General features: G+C 39.8%; 1 protein-coding gene across 9 annotated transcripts in view; it reads left to right on the top strand.

Moving 5' to 3' along the window:
* The window catches only part of HECW1 (HECT, C2 and WW domain containing E3 ubiquitin protein ligase 1), a 264,423-nt gene that overhangs the window by 203,356 nt on the left and 41,914 nt on the right, over positions 1-19,153 (top strand). For all 9 annotated transcript variants that reach the window (XM_084508692.1, XM_084508699.1, XM_084508697.1 and 6 more), the window contains 9 exons: positions 1,549-1,734; positions 2,360-2,494; positions 8,600-8,705; positions 8,909-9,005; positions 10,747-10,830; positions 11,862-11,971; positions 14,168-14,288; positions 15,701-15,814; positions 18,717-18,869. In XM_084508692.1, coding sequence (XP_084364818.1) covers positions 1,549-1,734; positions 2,360-2,494; positions 8,600-8,705; positions 8,909-9,005; positions 10,747-10,830; positions 11,862-11,971; positions 14,168-14,288; positions 15,701-15,814; positions 18,717-18,869 — 1,106 coding nt within the window. The remainder of the gene's footprint in view (positions 1-1,548; positions 1,735-2,359; positions 2,495-8,599; positions 8,706-8,908; positions 9,006-10,746; positions 10,831-11,861; positions 11,972-14,167; positions 14,289-15,700; positions 15,815-18,716; positions 18,870-19,153) is intronic.

Below are 19,153 nucleotides of genomic sequence, written 5' to 3'. Positions count from 1 at the left end.
ATGAAGTTGGAATTGGAAAATATTATCCAGCAGTTAGAATTAAAAGGAAAAGGCTTTCATTTTGCAGGTATTTTAATTCTGTGGAGGGATAAAATTCCACTACATTTTTCGTTTCCCTAGTGCAAAAACTCCGTTATTGATCAAACATCAGATCAAAATATAACTTCTGTCATGGAGTAGGCTGTGAACTCAGCAACTTGCAATCATGAAGCTTTCCTGGGTAATAACCAGGTCATATCTTCAGGGCAGAGATCATATCTCTGTGATTTCACAACATACACCAGTGCTTTTACCATAATTAGGGACACTGACCTGCAAGAAGTATATTCCCTTCTCAACACTACCACAATGACAAATCCTTACATGATAAAAATAATACTTGTAAATGTTTTATTGCATTGTAGTGGTTAAAATGCATTAAAAGTACACAGAAATTGAGAATTGAAAGCTGTTGGGTCAGATTCTCTGGGCAGATCACAGATACACACACTGGGGCTCACTTCACTGGAGGGACATATCCTCCAATGACCCTTTATTGCTCAAGAAGACCAGGACAGCAGAAAGTACTTTGTGTAGTATAACAAAAGCTTCAGCGAGTAATTCAGTTGTTTGCGCTGACCAATAGGACCAGCACACTCATTTTCTCTCTAGTGAAATGCTCAGAAGGCATGCAGATTTCTATAGTTTCCTACCATGCCTTGAGCTTTCTCCCTTAAGTAAAATATCCAGGAGCAGCCTGAGAAAAAGTGTTGACATTGCACGTGTATTTTGTGGTACTGTATTGTTGAATATCCTGTGGCAACAAATACAGTTCACTTTGGCTCCTATTCTGCGGCCAGATCAACACTAATGAACTCCAATCTGCATCAGTGGATGCTCCCCTAAGAGGTGTGTTTAATGTCCATGGTGAGATACAACTACCTGCCTCAGGGGTAATGTTCATCTGACTCAGGAAAACATCTCCATCTGACATGCTTTTTAGTCAGTGCAGAAACAAATACTCGGTTCCAGGAAGCGTTTCATTATCTTCCAAAAATAGACAATTGAATGTGTCTGTTTCTGTCCTGTGGCTATAAAGTGACCATAAATAAGTTAACAAGCTCAGATGTAGACATCTGTAATGCAATCCTCTTCAGTCGATGAGTTCTATCACAGACATCTTGATTTGAATTATACCATAAATATATGTTCACAGCTGCCTTTGCATCTTCCTGGGATCATCCAGTCACACAAACAGGCTTTCTGTTGGACTGTGAAAACACTGAAATAGGCACAAGTGTGTGCATCTAGAGTGGGTGGTGTTTTAGCTGACTGGTTTGGGAGTGCTTTAGGAGGCAGCCTATGCACAGGCTAGCTGTGTGTAGTGTGTGGGCTGTTTCTTACTTTTAGATGTTTGTGTAAAGCAGACATTCAAATCAATGCGATGAGATGAAAATTGTTCTTGACTTGAACAGTATATGTTTCAGTTCTTTGGGCATATGTCCCATGAAATAACTGTTGTTTTGATACCAGAATTGCTTTTCCTCACTTTTGTTTTCCATCTCATAGAGTGCCTATCGAGTCTTTACTAACAGTACCTGCTTGAAGCATATGATTCTGAAGATCCGTAGAGATGCTCGTAATTTCGAGCGCTATCAGCACAACAGGGACCTGGTAAATTTTATAAACATGTTTGCTGACACCCGACTAGAACTTCCTCGTGGCTGGGAGATAAAAACTGACCAGCAGGGCAAGGTAAGTGTGTCAACAAAACTAATCACTTGCTTAACACAGCACATCAGCCTACAAAATCACTGGAGGTCCTTTCTTTCTCGACTCAAAACTGGTGAAGATTTGGTTTAAACAATACTTGCAGCAAGCAGAGTTATTTTAAAAGCAGAAAAAATTTTCAGGAACAAATACTTCAGAGCATAGTGGTGACCCTCTAGCCTTCTGTGGAATATCACTCCATAGCCAAGGCAACACTGGACTAACAAAAAGGTTTCGTCTACAGCTTAGATATGTCATGACTGCAAAATTTGGCTTAGTGTCTGCCTCCATTAAGCATTGCTGGGTGACTTCTGAAACTACCCAGAAGGTTAAAGAAGTGTTCCCTGGTAATTTTGTTCTCTTCTGCCTCGTTTACCTCATGGACATTACATGTGTTTTTGAGCTATGTAGCTTTAGGCATTTTCCAAGAGCTGTTCTAGCTTAGGCTAAGAAAGTCTTGTCATTTGCAGATACCATCCATGGATATCCTTAGCAGGAGATTTCTGAAACACAGTTGTCAGTGATTTTCACTTTATGATCCCATAATACTGTCAATGTTGGCTTTCTCCTTACAAAAATAACCCCTGTACATTGTTCCTGTGTGTTTCAGTCTTTCTTCGTTGACCACAACAGCCGTGCTACCACCTTCATAGATCCCAGGATCCCACTGCAGAACGGTCGTCTCCCTAATCACCTGACTCACAGGCAACATCTTCAGCGACTTCGTAGCTATAGTGCTGGAGAGGTAACAGTGCTAGTATCAATACAGCTCCTTTTGACAGCAGTCTTCTGTAGAATTAAAAACACTTCCTACTTAAAATGTGTTTGAACAGATGTTGTGGTGGATTTTTATCTTCCAAAGGAAGTGAGGGATATTTTATTTCCGAAGGGTTTGTGTAAGTGCTTGCTGTTAATGAAGTTTATATTTTGACCATTTTCAGAATAAAATGATAAACAAGTAAAACTAAATAACCAAAATGAAATGACATCAAAACAGATTTTAGGAGAAGAATCCATGTTTGACATGCTAGTTGTGCTTTAGTAAAGGCAAACATCAAAGATGATTTTTGTCACTGAGGAGCATGTGCAGGATGGTAGAAGCATAAATCCTGTTTTGGAATTGTAGTGTTAAGGAGGAAAGTACTGGCAATCAGATTCTTCATACAGTTGAAGCTTTGTAAAGATCAGAGCTGAATGGGAGTAGTTATGAATTGTGGCCAAAGAATCCTCCTCTTCCAGAAAATCATCAGGAGAAATGCTTGTGAAATTAACATTGAAATTTGTTGCAGCCAGACCAGTCTGAACACCTCCCACTGCCAAAGGGGCTTGGTATCAGGAGCTGGTTAGGGTGTGAGGTCGGTACTTCAGGACCAAGGGCAGGCCATGCATAAGTAGCTTTGATGATTTTTTTTCCATTTGCGGTAAATACAGTAAAATATTTTCTGAAGATAGAAGTGTTATCAATGTCTCTTTCAGTTATATCTTCCCCCCAGCTTAGCAACTTCTGTCCATCAGCAGCCTGCAGTTTAGTGCTTTTATTGTGACTGATTCAAGTGATATGAATGTGAAAGTCACCCGCATGATGATTCATACTTGGGCCCATGTTTGCCTGGGGCTTGCTTACAAATTCACCCAGTCAAGGACAGAAACGCTGCTGAGCAACTCAGCCAACCTAGCACAAGAAATACACTCGGTTCTGCAAGTGCTGGCAAAGCTGGCAAAAATAATTTGCAGTAAACCCAAAATGTCATGTACAGAGAAAGGAGTGAAAAGACTTAAATATGTCTGAGCAATGACTTTCTCTGGGGGAACTGTAAACTGTTCATCAAGACCACTGGTTTGGCATGATCAATCAATGACACAGGGCCTTCTGTCTATGCAGCCATCAGTGTTGGCACCCTCCTCTCCCTGTCTTGGTTGCCCAGGTTCCATGGCACTTATGCATCTTTGTCACAGCCAGTAGCTTCCCCTTTGGGACTATCAGCTCTTCCACTGGAAGCACTCCCGTTGGTTTCCAAGGACTTTGGATCAGTGCTTGAAAGACCACCATTTACAAGGAAAAGATTCAACCCTTTGCAACTTGGCCAATTAATCAAGAAATGCATGTTCCATTCCATTTCTTCCAAGTATATTTAGATGTCTGTATATAAATATAAATCGTGTCTGCTGGGACACAAATGGGGCTTTGTCCTGACCATGTGTCAGCTGTCTGTGCTCCAGTTGGTTTCTTTGTTGAGCAGGTGGTATGGCCTGTGGAATCTGTCACCAGGGTGGTATGAAGGACCAACAGAGATGACCACCAGTCTTGAACATTATGCACAGATGCCAAGTGAGCATGCCGAAGAGCAGAGTGGTGCAGCTTCAGATTTCTTGTGGGTGGCAGAGAGGGCACAGAAAGGAGCTAGGATAACAAGAGGCAAAACTTTCCTCCCTGTCTTTGCACACACAACACTGACATCCTGCCCAAGTGCCAAAACGGGTCATCAGAGTGTTTGTGTGGACCTCCCAGGGACTTTGTGACACTGAATGATCAGCTGAGGAAATAGCAGATAAAAATCATTGGCATATGTTAGCCCAAAGTGGAAAAAAGAAATACCCCAGGTTCACACAATCAGCAATGGCTTTGAACTGAATCATCATGAAGAAATGATTACAGTTCTAAGAAATTATGGTCTCAGTGCTCAGCAGCAGACAAAAAGAAAATGCATTGTATCGAATTCTTAGAAAGTGAATAGAAATAAAGGATTATTTTGTTCAGCAGACAACAGGCATTGCAAAAACTAAGTGTTGGAAGTAAAATCAAACCAATTCAACTGAAATTAGGCAAGATTATTTAAACGCAGTGAGAAGAGCTAACCATAGGTACTAATGATTTACATGGTTATTGTGTCCCCATTTCTTCATAATTTCAGGCCAAAACATAGTCCTTTTCTGGAGGATATATTCCATGCAAAAGCCAGTTTTGTCTACCATCAAGCTCTTGATCTCCTTGTCTAAGTATAGTGCAATAGGTAGGTTGTTGTGATCAGATAACAAATGGTGATCACCTGCTCTGCCTTCCACGACATCCATGAATCCTATAAATTCTTGTGGCTAACCTTGCCTAGTCAGTATAGTGACTAGAATACCTTGCATCACTACTAAAGAATTCAGTTGTAGTATTTCATATATAGTTTTAAGACTGCTTCATGAAATTAAAATATGCAAATAAGTTTCCTCAAATATGTCAGTTTTCTTTGCTTTATGGCATTTAAAATTTATTCTCAGTAAAGAACAGAGATAACAGTCGCACAGCTTTGCTGAAGAAGGTTTTCTATTGTTTTCCAAGTCCTCCTATTTAAAGTTTATCCAACTATTAACAGGTCAAGCAGAGATTCAAACTGTCTTTTTAACTTAATCTGTATGTGATGGGTGGGCTGTAGTTGTGTTTTGTTTTGTTTTGTTTTAATTAGAAAAAATATGTGTATAATAATACCCCATTCCCTCTTCCAAGAAAGCATGTGTTTCATAAATTATTCCATAGTGTTTATGCTTTTCTCTATGTTGAAGTATTCTCCTAAATTAATTACCTTTGTAAACGCTCTTAATGTCCATCCGTGTAGATTCTTGATATTAAATGGCATAATATGTTATGGACAAAAATGCTACTTTTTCAAGGGAATCAATATTTTAGAAAGGAAAGGTTGTTGATGCTACTTTTGGTTACCTGATTTTTGAAAGAAAACCTCCAATTCACTCTCAGGGGGTTTCCTTCTCCAATGGAAGTCCCTATGTACGATGAAAGGGTAGAAATTTTAAAAAAGAAAGAAGCAGGCATCCATAACTGAGCATCAAGAGTTTCTGATTAGTAGGAAAGACAAGATGTACGAGGATGTGGCAGTATATAAATCTCTTTGCTGACCCAAACCACAGAAAGCAAGTGGAAGGACTGAAATATGCAGGAGCCTCTCAAATCCAGCAGTGATATAAAATCCAGGAAACAGTATTTTATCATTGGAAGGCTCCTGTGATAGTTTTGGACTCTCCTCTGGTTGCAACATCCCAGAATCAATTGCTAAGCTGTTAAACTGTGTCTATAAATCTGTCAGATCACCCTGCACTAGGTGAACCAGGTCACTAAGTCATTAGAGGGGTCACTCTTTTTTTTTTTTTTTTTTTTTTTTTTTTTTTTTTTTTTAATACGAGAATACGGTGGTAATCTAAATTAAATGATTCAATTAGAAAGTCAGAACAGACAAGGCGTTTGTAATTAAACACTGAATTGAAGCAATCAATTGTACTATATTAGATAAAAGATTAGAAAGAGGAGTATTAGCAAAATGGAAGGTAAATAGATGTCTGGGAATTTTCCTGCTGTTTTGCCAGAGGAAAATTGTTTAGAGGTGTAAATGTGCAAAGACCAGGATCCAAATATAGCATTAGCAACATCTAATGATGGTGATGAAGAGAAGCACAGCACCACACAGTGTGTGCCATTTACTCTGTTCAGGTGCGTACAGAACCAGATTCTTACAATCCGGTCGGCTTTAACTGTTAAACCGGAGTAAGAAAGGGAAGCGGGGAGTGAAGGTTTTCCTTCATGAGCTCTAGCCACATTTCCTTTCAAAATTACTGCTTCAGGAGAATGTCTTCAGATACACAAATTACCAGCACTGGTAGGCTGGCAAGGCAAGGCAAGGCAAGGCAAGGCAAGGCAAGGCAAGGCAAGGCAAGGCAAGGCAAGGCAAGGCAAGGCAAGGCAAGGCAAGGCAAGGCAAGGAAAGGAAAGGAAAGGAAAGGAAAGGAAAAAGAGAATACTAGTTTATATGACCAAGGGGTAGCAACAGGGGTGCAGGATTTCTATTTGTCACACATGAGTCAGAGACCACCCTTAAAAACAGGCTCACCCATGGTCAGCCTTCACACACAAGCTGATTCTACATTCAGGCCTGGGGAGAGGCCTCCTCGCCTGACCTCCGAAGCTCCATGAAAGGGGAGAAGCTGAGCACAGTGTGATACCTTAGGATGTGCAGTCACCCTGCATATCCTTGCTAGCACATTTTTGCTAGCACATCCTTGCTAACAGCTGACCACAGGGCAGGCCAGAGCGTGGCCCTCACTACGCTGCCAAAGACAGCCCAGGAACAGCTGTGCCCAGAAAGGCTCCATGCCTACTGCGGCAATGGTTGATAGGGCACCCCTTGTTCCTACACCTCCTCTTCTTCCATAGCAAAGAGTGAATGCTGTGAAGAGCACATGGTTTCTGTCAGTGTAGATGCCTGGGCCACAAGGCGAAAGCTGCCTGAGCTAAATTTGCACTGTCAGCTGGCCCATGGGGGTGTGAGGAGACAAAAGGAGAAGGTGAGAAGCTTTGGCCCAGAACAGAGGGTCTTGTGTCTTAAAATGGCTTTAGGACAAGACTTAGAGTGCAAGTCAGTGAGAGCAGAGAGTGTACACCTCAAAGCTGTTCCTTAACAGGGTTGGAGAGGAGACACTAGTTTCACAGCCAAGGATTTCATTACATTTACGCAGCTTTTGACAAAAATGTACACGCTGATTAAATTGCATCAATCCCAGTGGCATTCACTGCTGTTGCAGTTAGTACATTGTGTATGACCTGCCTGAAAGTTCAGTCATAAATTGCCTGTTTTTAAAGGTGAGAAGGATTGGACCAAGATTAGCACATCGGTCCATTAAGTACTGCAGGCTTGACTGTTCTCCCTGGTGCTGGGATAACTCTCTGTAGTCAGCAGATGTGTAACAATATAAAATGGGTACAAGCAAAATCATAACTGAATAGTAGAGCAAAATGTTCACCATGCACTTTCATAAGTTTTGTGTTTTCAATTAGAGTAAATTTAATTTGAATCATTAAGATTTTTCATTGTTTAACCTGCGTATTGATGCGTATCAAGTGCATTCACTGGCATCTTGTTACACATAAACTTCTTATGCTTTATGTGTTCCAAAGGCAACTTGCCAGTCACATTTAGCTTCTCAATTTTCATTTGTATCCAGTTGGAAGACTTGGCATTTGGCCATAGCACTGAAAATGGATTGGCACTATTTGCTTGGATGCAGAGCTAAGCATTTAAAATATTGGAGTTGGGGCAATTTCTTCATGAACTGGTTGCCAAGTACTACAGTTTGTGCTGTGAGGAGGAAGCCACCATCTGCCCAGTAGAATGGAATTCGTGCACATCTTGTCCTCATACAGGGTGTGTTTGCACCGATTTTGTAGTGGTGCTTCTCTGTTGGCTTCCCTGAGGCGATATTCTGGAGGAACACATGTGTGAGGCGTGGGTTCCCTTCAGTTTGCCCAAGCCCACATGCAGTTACCCAGAAAATAATGATTTACCAAAGACATTGCCAGACCTCATTGTTTGTCTTGTATCCTTATATCTAGGTGTTTTCCCACCTTCTATTGTATCTGCCTTCTTGACATGAAACCCTCCTCTAGATAGTGTATTTAGGACAGTGTCATTCTTCAAATTAAGTGCCTTAATTAAGTAACAGTGATAAATTTCCTCTTTACTTTTATCTACTTTTCAGATAATGTTCTTTATTCAGTATATAAGATTCAACATTCATGTCTGGTCACGCAAGTTAGGCAGCCATCCTTTAGGATGATGTGGCCCTTCTTTGACCTGTGCTCTACCTAGGTATGAGGAACACATCGTTACCTGACTTTTTTAAGCTGGTTAAAGTGTAAAGCTATAATTTTCATGCAGACTTTCTGTCCTTTAGTCAGTCAGCATCATGGGCCATTCTAAAAAAAAAAAAAAAACACCAAGATCAGAATCATTCTTACTGACTGATGTGCTGCCGACTGCCAGTTTGCCCATTCTTTCCCTTTTTTCCACTGTTGTAGGCCTCTGAAGTCTCTCGGAACAGAGGAGTTACTCTGTTGGCCAGACCAGGCAATAGTCTTGTAACAGCTATTCGAAACCAGCATCATCATGAAACATTACCTCTGGGTAAGCCAAGTTTCCCTTTTCTTTTCAAAGCAGTGCTCACAAAGATGTTTTTTAGATCTACTCATCAACCACATGCACTGCTTCATGTTGTCCTGTGCCTCAATTAGCAGTGCAGTCAGTGTGCCCCTACATAGTCACAGTGACGTCCAGAAGGCCCCCACAGTGCTAAATAAAGCCTCTGTATCACTTTTTTGCTTTTCCAGCTTACAATGACAAGATTGTTGCATTTCTACGCCAACCCAACATTTTTGAGATGCTGCAGGAGCGTCAGCCCAGCTTGGCCAGAAACCATGCACTCAGGTACTGCTTTGTTCCAGACTGCTGACACCAAGTTCCAGAAATGATTTCTTGTAGGGAACAAAGCAAATTCTGGTAACTGTAGTAAAAAAGATGAACTTAAGTCCTATGCAGAACTGTCAGTAAATGTTACTGAATAGCAAAAACTGTCTTCACCTACAGTTAATCACCTTGCTTTTCAGAAGATAAGGTTAAAATAATGTTTTGATGGAAGTGAGCAGCAAAACCCCAGTAACTTCAGCAGAACCAGGATTTTACCTTGTGTTTGGATCTACACACATGCCATGGACATAGTCACCCTGGATTTTATGAAGAAATAGGAACGTTGTGAAGTAGATTATACTCCTGTCTTTATTCTCATGACTTAATGGTAGTCCTTTCCAAAAAAAAAAAAAAAAAAAAAAAAAAAAAAGACCATAACCAAAGCGAAATTAATTGTTTTAGTCTCAGCAGTGCTAGCATGCACCAGCTAAGAGTTTGGCCCAAGGGTTTAGTTTGCCCTGTGCAGTAAAAAATGCAACTGGGGGCTGGTAAAGAAGGGAAGGAGGAGCAACAGAAAAGCCTTCAAGATCCTGCAGTGCAGTTTCTGCAGATAGCCCTCCTGACTTGTTATTTACACGTGAGGGCCAGACAAAATGTTCTTTGGGTGTAAGGATTAGACTTGCTTCCTGGAGGAATTAGTACATGCAAATAAAAAGAAGAGAAAATGAGAACTGCTGCCTGTATTCACGATGTACGTTTCTGTAACTGAGAAATTTTTATCTTCACCATCAAATTGTTCCAGACTGCTTTTCTCCTCAGCTGTAATTTGAATTCTCATATCTTGGAGAACAGATGATGCTTTTATCTCCTTTTGAGCAGAGAACAAAATTGACTAGCGATAGGGACTAGACAGCTTAGGCAGTGTGTTATGAGATTTGTAACAGGATATCGAGCCCTTTGCCTCCAGGTCATTGTTTTGATTATAGCTTAGGTTAGGATTAATCCCAAGCTACCATCTAATGCTCATATAGCAGACCTTAAGTAAACTCCTAGGAGACATATGTCCATATTTACAGGGCTTGAATCTGCAAAACTTCACAGCCCCAGCCAGCAAGGTTCTAAAGTACATCCTTGACGTGAGGTAGAACCCTTGGACTTGATAATACAATAAATATTCTTGGATTCTGCGGTGCTTTCCATGGTCCTAATCTGTTGATAGGATCCTATCTTATGCTTCCTGTTCTTGTTAGCATTCACTTGAAGCAGCAAAATGTATGATTCTATACATGCACCATGTAACTTCTGTTATCAACCACTATCAAATATATGTTAGAGTGCTATTTGCCAGCTAGAACTGGCAAGTAAAAGTAAAGCGAGTGGTATTATGTGAAATTCTGTTAATGAAAGGTGATATGTTAGTTGTAGCCTTCAACACAAAGTCTGTCAGTGACAGTAGCTATACTGCTATACATGAGCTTGGAAAACTAAGAATTATTCTGTTTTGTAACATATGGTATAATTTCTCTTGCTTTAGGATCAGGCAACTGAATGATATATTTAGATTATTTTTTACAACTTTGTTAGTGAGTTTAGAGAATGAACCAGCCAGTTAAGATGTCTGCTATTTTTGTAAAGAGAGAAATGGGAACTGGCAAAATACCAAGGAATAATTATTTTATATGTATCTCATGCCTTGATTATGGCATGTTTTCTTCCTTTTCTTTTTTCCTTTCTACACTTGTCAATAATATTTATTTTTCAGGGAGAAGATCCATTACATTCGGACAGAGGGTACACATGGGCTTGAAAAATTGTCCTGTGATGCAGATTTAGTAATTCTGCTGAGGTAATCAATTTGTTCAAAAACATAATATTGTTACTTACGGTACCAGAGAAGTTGGCTGTCTCTTTCTTAGCATAATTGGAAAGATTTATTAAATCTTCTAGGCCATTTATAATTAAAATAGATTCATGGCTGGTGATCATCACCAAATAATTCAGCCAACATATGTCAGTCAGTTCTTACTTCCTGGAAGGCAGCCTCCATCAGTGAAATAAACTCCATTCCCAGCCAACTCAAACTGTTACCATCAAGTAGCAGATAAAATGTTAAAATGTTTCCTTATAATGGAAAAAAAAATCTTATTTCCTTTATTCAAAAGGAAAAATAAAATATTTTCTTTTACAATACAAGTAAATAATATAACTGCTCATGAAGTTGCTAGTTTTACCACAGTGGTGTAGCCCAGATGTGCAGGGCTACATCCCACTTATGAAACCTTGAGATACAGTGAATGTTGTTTGGATAATGTCGATAAGGCTTTGCTTTTATTGGGACTTGGGAGCTTAGTCTTTAAGCCCTAACTGCTTTTGTTTAGCACAGTTAAGAACTTCTTTGTATTTTCCTGGGCTTACATAGAAAATGTTGCATTACCCAGCTGGTGTGGGTATGCTGCACAGCACTACCTAATGCGGGAAGTTATTCCCATCAGCTTCACCTGAACAGTCACAGAGCTGAGGTATACATGACCAAATATATGACCAAAGAAAAACAACCTGTAAGACAGATGTGCATGTGTTTGTTTCTCAGTTCTAAATTGTAGAAGTTGCCCACGTTTACCACATAGTCTCAGATCATGACGTTCTGTCACTAAATTGAAGCACCATCTTAGCATGAAATGTCTAATAAAATTTTCTGTGTTCTTCTTTGTTGCTGGTGACCATGCTTTGTTTGGGAAACCTATGGTTTTACAAATCCAGCAATTCAGAGATGTACCCAGACTTACAACTGCAGTAGACTTGCAATATACTGCATGTTTACATTCCTTCATGTGATGAATGTGAACCAAACTTCTTTATATCACTTTTTACATGCAGCCTTTTTGAAGAAGATATTATGTCCTACATACCACTGCAGGCCGCTTTCCATCCGGGTTACAGTTTCTCTCCTCGCTGCTCACCCTGCTCATCACCCCAAAATTCTCCAGGTAAGGGGATGTGGAGAATAATACAAAATCTTGCAGTTGTGGTATTTCTCCTGATAATTAGGAAGGAACAGATTGAGAGCCAGCATAACCTACAAATTCCAGTGCCCATTCCAAATCCGACCCAAGCTGCTTCTTTTCTGGATCAGTTGTCATTGCTGTGTCTGTTGAAATGTTAACAGTATCTAGAAGAGAGAGATCAAAAATTGCCCATATAGAGGAACGTATTTTACTGCTTTTCATATGGTTGGAAAGGATTAGGATAGGAAAAGAATAGTGCAGTCCAAGTATAGCTCTCACATGGAAGCACATTTATGTTATGTGACAGGAGCAAAGAGCAACTTCCAAATCAAAGGTTTATTGCAATATCTCCAGTACTCCTATAAAGTTAACTCACCTCCACTCTGTGCTCCAAATACTTCACCTCTTCCCAAGACCCATCTATTTTAAGACCTGAGGGGATCATCTTGATCATCTAGTCCGACCTCCCGTATTGAGACCATTAACTTAGGTTCAAAAGGAAACATTTTTTCCAGAACGACATGCTGTCTGAGAAGGTTATTTCCAGCTGTGGTATGTCTCTGTAGTTATTGTTTATGCTATAGAAATTCAAGGAGCTAATGTCTCCCTTTTGCCAAGATATGCAACCCCCACCATAGTCTTGCTGCATGGCTGTGTCCAGTGGTCATTTTGAGAGAAATAGACAGAAATGTGATCTGAAGAAATCAATTTTTGGCTGAGATTTTAAATCATTCATTTAAATTACGTGGTTTCAAACAAAATTAATGGACAAGAGATGTCCAAATCTGAAAGGTGGCTATGTAAAAATCGTTTGTTTTTTTTTTAACGTGAAGAAGCTAAATGCTCGGCCTTTGTCTACAGAAGAACTGTTTTGTCAGACTGTCCAGTTGTCATTAATGAGTTTGAACAGCATTGTAAACACAGTTCCTCTCCTGTACATCAGGACAGATCATAAACAAGTCTCCTGCAAGGCAAAATATAAGTATTTGGCCAGAGCATGTCTTACAGAACTGCACTGGTCTTTATGTGTTCTTGTAAAAAGACAAGAAGGGCAAATAATTTCTGGCAACATGCTGTCTGCTTGCTTATTTCTGCCACTGGTTCCATAGCCCATGGAAAAAAAAAAAAAAAAAAAAAAAAAAATTTCTTATGTCATGGGGCACAAAAAATCTAACAAAAGAAAAGAAGTGTCCTGAGGGATTCTCTTCACACAGCATGTAAATAAATACCCCTTTCTGCTTTACCAGCAGAGACTATTACTAACATCTTTCCCTCCTGGCAATCATGATACTTTGTGCTCCCACTAAATGTGGGGTGGATGGGGTTTTTTTGCCTTCCTATGGAGGATTTTCTGCCAGATTTCTCATAAAAGAGCTTGTTTATATTGTCTTCTCTAATGAGAAAGGGAAATGGGATTTCATGGATCCATTCTTTGACCCTTTATGGCATGGCACTGCTTCATATAAAAGGACTAATCAGCCACTTTGAAAATGCAGATTTCAAAAAAAACAGGTCCCAAATTGCTGCAAATCTGCTGTATATGTGAATCATAATAGGAAAATGTAGCATTTCTTGCTGACATAAATCCTTCTTGGTGCCACAAAGGGTTTTTGTGTTGATGGCTGGAAGTGTTTAATATACAGTCAGATTAACTCTGGGAAACCCGATTCCCAGCTTGGCCAGGGTGCTAGGCTCCAGATAGAAGCACTGCTTTGAGCTCCAAAGGTTTAATCCTGCTAAGTAAGGAGATCTCCTATACTATGCAGAGGAGAGAGATCTCTTAAAAGTGCAAAAGGGAAAGAAAACCTAAATACCAACAACCATGAGTGGGAGTTACGCATGTCAATCTTTCTCATGCCTTTCTGATGCTTGAATTTCCATTCAGACCAATGTCAGTTAAAGGCTCAGGCAACACAAAGGCACACACAAGGACAGTTTAACAGTTCTGTTAGTGAAGAAGATATAGACACTGAAAGTCATCAGAATCACTGAATTGTAGGATCTTAAAACTCCATTTAAACCAGGTAGACCAAAATTAATACTGAGTGCACAAAACCCCTAAATATGCCTGTAAAAAGTTCCTAAAGGGTTAGTGAGTTTTGTCTGGAAACATCAGCTGCATGATTTGGAAGAATGTAAAGCCCTTATACCTCAGAATGCTGTTTGTTTTCCCACCAGGACTGCAGCGAGCAAGTGCAAGAGCACCCTCTCCATACAGGAGGGACTTTGAAGCCAAGCTACGCAATTTCTATCGAAAACTTGAAGCCAAAGGATATGGGCAAGGTCCAGGTAAAATTAAGTGAGTATTATGACAAGTCAGTCAAATAGTCTAATGTGTTGTAGCATTGTCTTTCATCATTATCCATGAATGAAGACACTGATAGGAAGTGGGAAACACACCAGAGACTGTATTTCATGTGTGAATCATCAGGATCAGATAAGAATAAATCCTTCAAAAGAATGTATCCTTCAAAAGACCTTCAAGAAGTTTTAGTGGAAGTTTTATTTCTTACAGATTCATACTCTCTTACCTACCTATTTAACAGGAATGTGGGTATTACTACCTATAATTTACTAGTAGGAAAATCATCCATTCAGGCAAATGTCCACGGTAATTAACCAGACATTATTATCATCTATCTCATTGTAATAATATAGTAACTCCAAATCCTTTTTACCTACATATTAATATAACTTGGGACCAGAGTATGACCTTATAGAAGTTATCCCATCCCGTGCAGTTTTAACTTTCAGTAGTTCATTACGCTGTTAGCCCTGCTGGATTTGAACTAGCAAGATTTCTGCCTGTCTTCACCTATTTTGGGGATCTCTGTTACTTGGTTGTGGACTTGGCTTCCCAGACAGCTTAGTAGTCGGCTTGCAACTCTGCACCTTCTTGTGCTTGATTGAGTCATCCTACTTGGCTAAAGGACTATAAGTTTCTTAGGTATTTCCTGGGCATCTGGTTGAATTTATGCATCACTTTGGCTTCTTACCAAATCACATCTGTTATGGGGAAAAAAAACCTGAAACCAAGCAATTTATTCCAGGCAAACGTCATCATCAAAATATTCTTGCAGAGGTTGGGAGTCCTTGCTATTGGTTATGCCTTTCAGTGTCCTGCTAAGTGGGTTCAAGACATTTGTGAAGAACATTTCAGTATGTCTGTCTTAAAGCGTCCATGACACATGAACAAGAAAGATTTCTTAACACAGATGGTGTTTAAATGCACTATTCATTAAGCTGTTTTAGAGGCTGGCAGGGGAGTGAGAGGTGTGTTGTACAAGGAGAGGCTGATACTCCTTTTGTTTACCCTGCTGCAGAAGCAGTAATTCCATGCACATTCACTGGATTAAATCCGGGAAGTGTTTGAGGCCAATCCCAGAATGCTGTGACCTCATATACACAGGAAACTGACAGCCCAAATTTGAGTGTAGAGGTGTCAGAGAGAGCAGAGGGTGTTAGCAGTAGAGCAACACTTTGAACCTAATCACAGCTTTGTGAAGAAATTCACCTTTGAGGCATACAGGAAAACTTAATGAAGCAACTCACTGAAAACCCATACTGGTCAAGTAGCTGTGCACCAGCGGACACAACTTTATTTGACTTCCTCAAGACTGAGTCTCTCTTTACCAGCTCTTGTTTACCTTCAGGCTTACAGACTCACACCAGACTGAATCATCAGATCTCTATTTCTGCCTCCCTTTGCAGGTTAATTATACGGCGTGACCACTTGCTGGAAGGCACCTTCAACCAGGTAATGGCATATTCACGCAAGGAGCTCCAGCGGAACAAACTCTACGTCACGTTTGTTGGCGAGGAAGGGTAGGGAACCACTAAATGCTCTCAGTTTTGAAGTAGCTGTTATGTTGCAAAATACTTACAGAGTTGACTAAGGCTGAGCCTCTTGTTACATATTGTTTTTACTTTAGTTCTCGTTTTACCTCTGAGCAAATGGTCTATCTTAATTAGCTCAAACGTTTGTTAAAAATCAAAATAGCAAAAATGCTTCACTTTCCTGCAGCATCTTCCATCTAGATGCCTCAAAGTGACAATTTAAGTGGTGAAATCTGATGTCACTTTGTCGCCATGAATATTTTGACTAGATGGAAGGCAAAACTGAACTAAAAGCCCATGGTTACACACTGAAGCACTCTCATGACTATAATTAGAGACCAGGCCTTTACCCATTTTGTTACTTTTCCTCTTCAAAATGAATCTGGTTTTGGTTCAAAAAAATTTTGCTTTGCATGCCATCTAATGATCATTTGTTTCCCATATGTGGACCTCTTGTTTCTGGCTGAAGTGAGAAGCATGAATGCTGTTAAAAGATTAGTCATAACTGTTTAATTCACCCAGCTGCAAGCTGAAAGCAATAGAAATCTCTTGAGAAGTCGTGTTCTCAGGAGACTTTATGCCAGCCCTTCAAATTCCAGAACATTGTATGTATGATAAGCAAGCCACTGACTTTTTGCTTCTAAGTCTAAACAAAACCTTTCAAAGCCATCTCATCTCACCCCAAGAGCTACATTGTAATCAAGGCTTAATCCATATCCTTTTATAATGGAAAAAAACGTTGTGTGTGTTTCCAGTGTTTCATATAACAGAGGCTTGAAATTGTATTTGCTAATAGTTTTGTATATAAGGTTTCATTTGAAAAACAAACAAACAAACAAACAAAAAAGACAAAAATAGGAATAGGACTTCAGTTTCAAAGTTACTAAAACAGTAAGGCTCTGGGGCATCTCTCAGCATGTCCATCAGCTGCTGACACCGTAAGCTCTGAGGTGGCACGTCAAATGAAGAATTCTGAAGAGCTGAGTTTGTACAGAGACATGTTAGGGCCAGTGGAAAATAAAAGTCACCAATCTCTCTTTGAGTTACTCAGAGACCTCAGTATCAGGGGTTTTCTTAATTCTTACTTTTTATTCTCCATGGATTTCAATATTATCTAATAGCGGTAGTCTTTTGCAGCTGCTTCTGCCGCTGGCTTGCAAGTAAATCACAAACATGCGGCATACCTCAGTTTGCATTTTTGGAATAGTATTCTAGTATGCTAACACTGTCCAAAGTTATGTTTTCCCCACATCTCTAATAAGTTTTACTGTGTGTGGCACAATATCCTCAGGAGAAATCATAAAGCAATTTGATTTGCAAATTCATTCATTCTTCACTGATTCATTTACATCTGAAGATACACTCCCCCAGGGTTTCTGCAGTTTAATGCTAGTATAGGTTCTCCTGGAGGGACTCCAAGATAGCAACTCCCCACTGAATAGTTGATGCTGTATGGCCACATCATGCTGTATGGACAGAGCTTCCCACGTGTTTCAAAGTTAAAATGACATTGAAAATCAACTATGAAGGCTTTATGATGAGTTAATGTGTTGCCCAGAAATGCAATATCTGGTCCCTCCATGGAGGTTTTTGATTATAGGCAGGTGTTGTTTGCACTTCTTTTCTCCAGCCATCAGCACTCTTAGACCAGTGTTTTAATGTCTATTGAACCAAATATATAACATGGGCTTATTACCATCCCCTTTTGCTGTTGTTGCTTTAGGCTCACCTACATGATCCTAGGGCCAAAGCTGCTGAAAGAGAATCATACTGAATCTCCAGATATAAAGCATAGAAGATGGGTCTGCTGGTCCTTTATCATCTTTCTAGTTGCACAAATCAATCATTCAAACTCTTGTGATTATGCTTCCGTAACTTAGAATGTATTAGAAAGCATACTGGTCCAGCTGCAATTTTCCACTTAGCTGGCCTTTGTTAAGTTGAAGGAATAGTGCCCACCTCACAAACTGTTTTGGCACACATGATATGTGGCTACAAATCTTTTCTTCGTATTGCTGCATGTGGATTTATTTTAGATTGAAAAGCCTACCTACCTACCATCATTAAAGGACAACCTGTTTTTAATAAATCCATCACAGCTGGGATTAATGCATTCGTGAAGCTTTTTGTTTGTTTGTTTTTCAAGTTGAGATAATTGGAAACAGATTGATTTAAAATTTGAATTGGAAAAAAAAATGGGGGAAATGCTGGTTTTCTACAGTGCAAAATCATGCAACAGCAAAGCACAACTTGGTACACCACATGTATTAGAAACTCTTAGGAAATTAGGAGAGCTTGAATGAAACAACTGAGGGATCCCCACTTCATCTTAAATGAGTTCATCTGAGACTAGATGTTCCTCGATATTGCCCTCATAGTCAGTTTTACACTATATGAAAGCATCCTTGGGTGTAGATTATATCTTTGGTTACATCTCAGGTGTAGAGGAGTAAGAACAATTTCTGCTTCTGTCTGGGCTGTCTGATCTGTGAACCCAGGTGTTCATAGGCAGTTCAAACCCACTCGTTAAAAAGTGATAGAAGAGTCTTTGCCATCTGCTAGCCTGCCAGCTAAGGCAAGGCTGAGCTCTGTACCTCCAATTTACTAAACCCTTGAAACAACAGACAAAAAAGTGGAGGAAACTACTTAAGGGATGTGTCTGAGTCGTGATTCTTCTCTGATCAACCAGTATGCTGGTGAAGTTTCAGCATCATGAGTTGTTTAGGGCTCATAATCAAGTTTTGGGAGAAGATATATACCATGATTATATACCATGATACACTTGATTGCACAGGGGTAGGTGGTAGCAGCCAATGTACACAAGAAAAACAAGAAAATCACTCAAATGAGAACGAGACTCATTTTATCTTCTTTACTTTCTCCTTTTCAGGCTGGACTACAGTGGCCCCTCACGAGAATTCTTCTTCCTTCTGTCTCAGGAGCTCTTCAATCCCTATTATGGGCTGTTTGAGTATTCAGCCAATGACACTTACACTGTACAGATCAGCCCCATGTCTGCCTTTGTTGAAAATCACCTAGAATGGTAAGGATATTGTATGCAGAATTCAATAATCCTTTTAGAGCCATGCAGAAATGGAAACACAAAACATGAAAGCTGTCAGTTTAGACTAGGCTACATACCAGTACCATTGCTGCTGTCGGGAACTGGAAAGTAGATTGGGAGAAGGAAGAAAGGAGTAAGTGTAAATACAACAGCAAGGTCTGAAAAAGGAATTGTGATTAGGTACTGTTAGATGTCCTAATCATATTACTTTCAACTTGATGTTTTCATGCTTCTGTGTGAAGGTGAAAAGGATGGGGGAGGAA

Source organism: Aythya ferina (assembly GCF_964211825.1).
Source record: "Aythya ferina genome assembly, chromosome: 2".
In the NCBI taxonomy this organism is placed as follows: Eukaryota; Metazoa; Chordata; class Aves; order Anseriformes; family Anatidae; genus Aythya; species Aythya ferina.
Note: the sequence above shows the minus strand (reverse complement) of the source record. Positions and strands in the feature narration are given on the sequence as shown.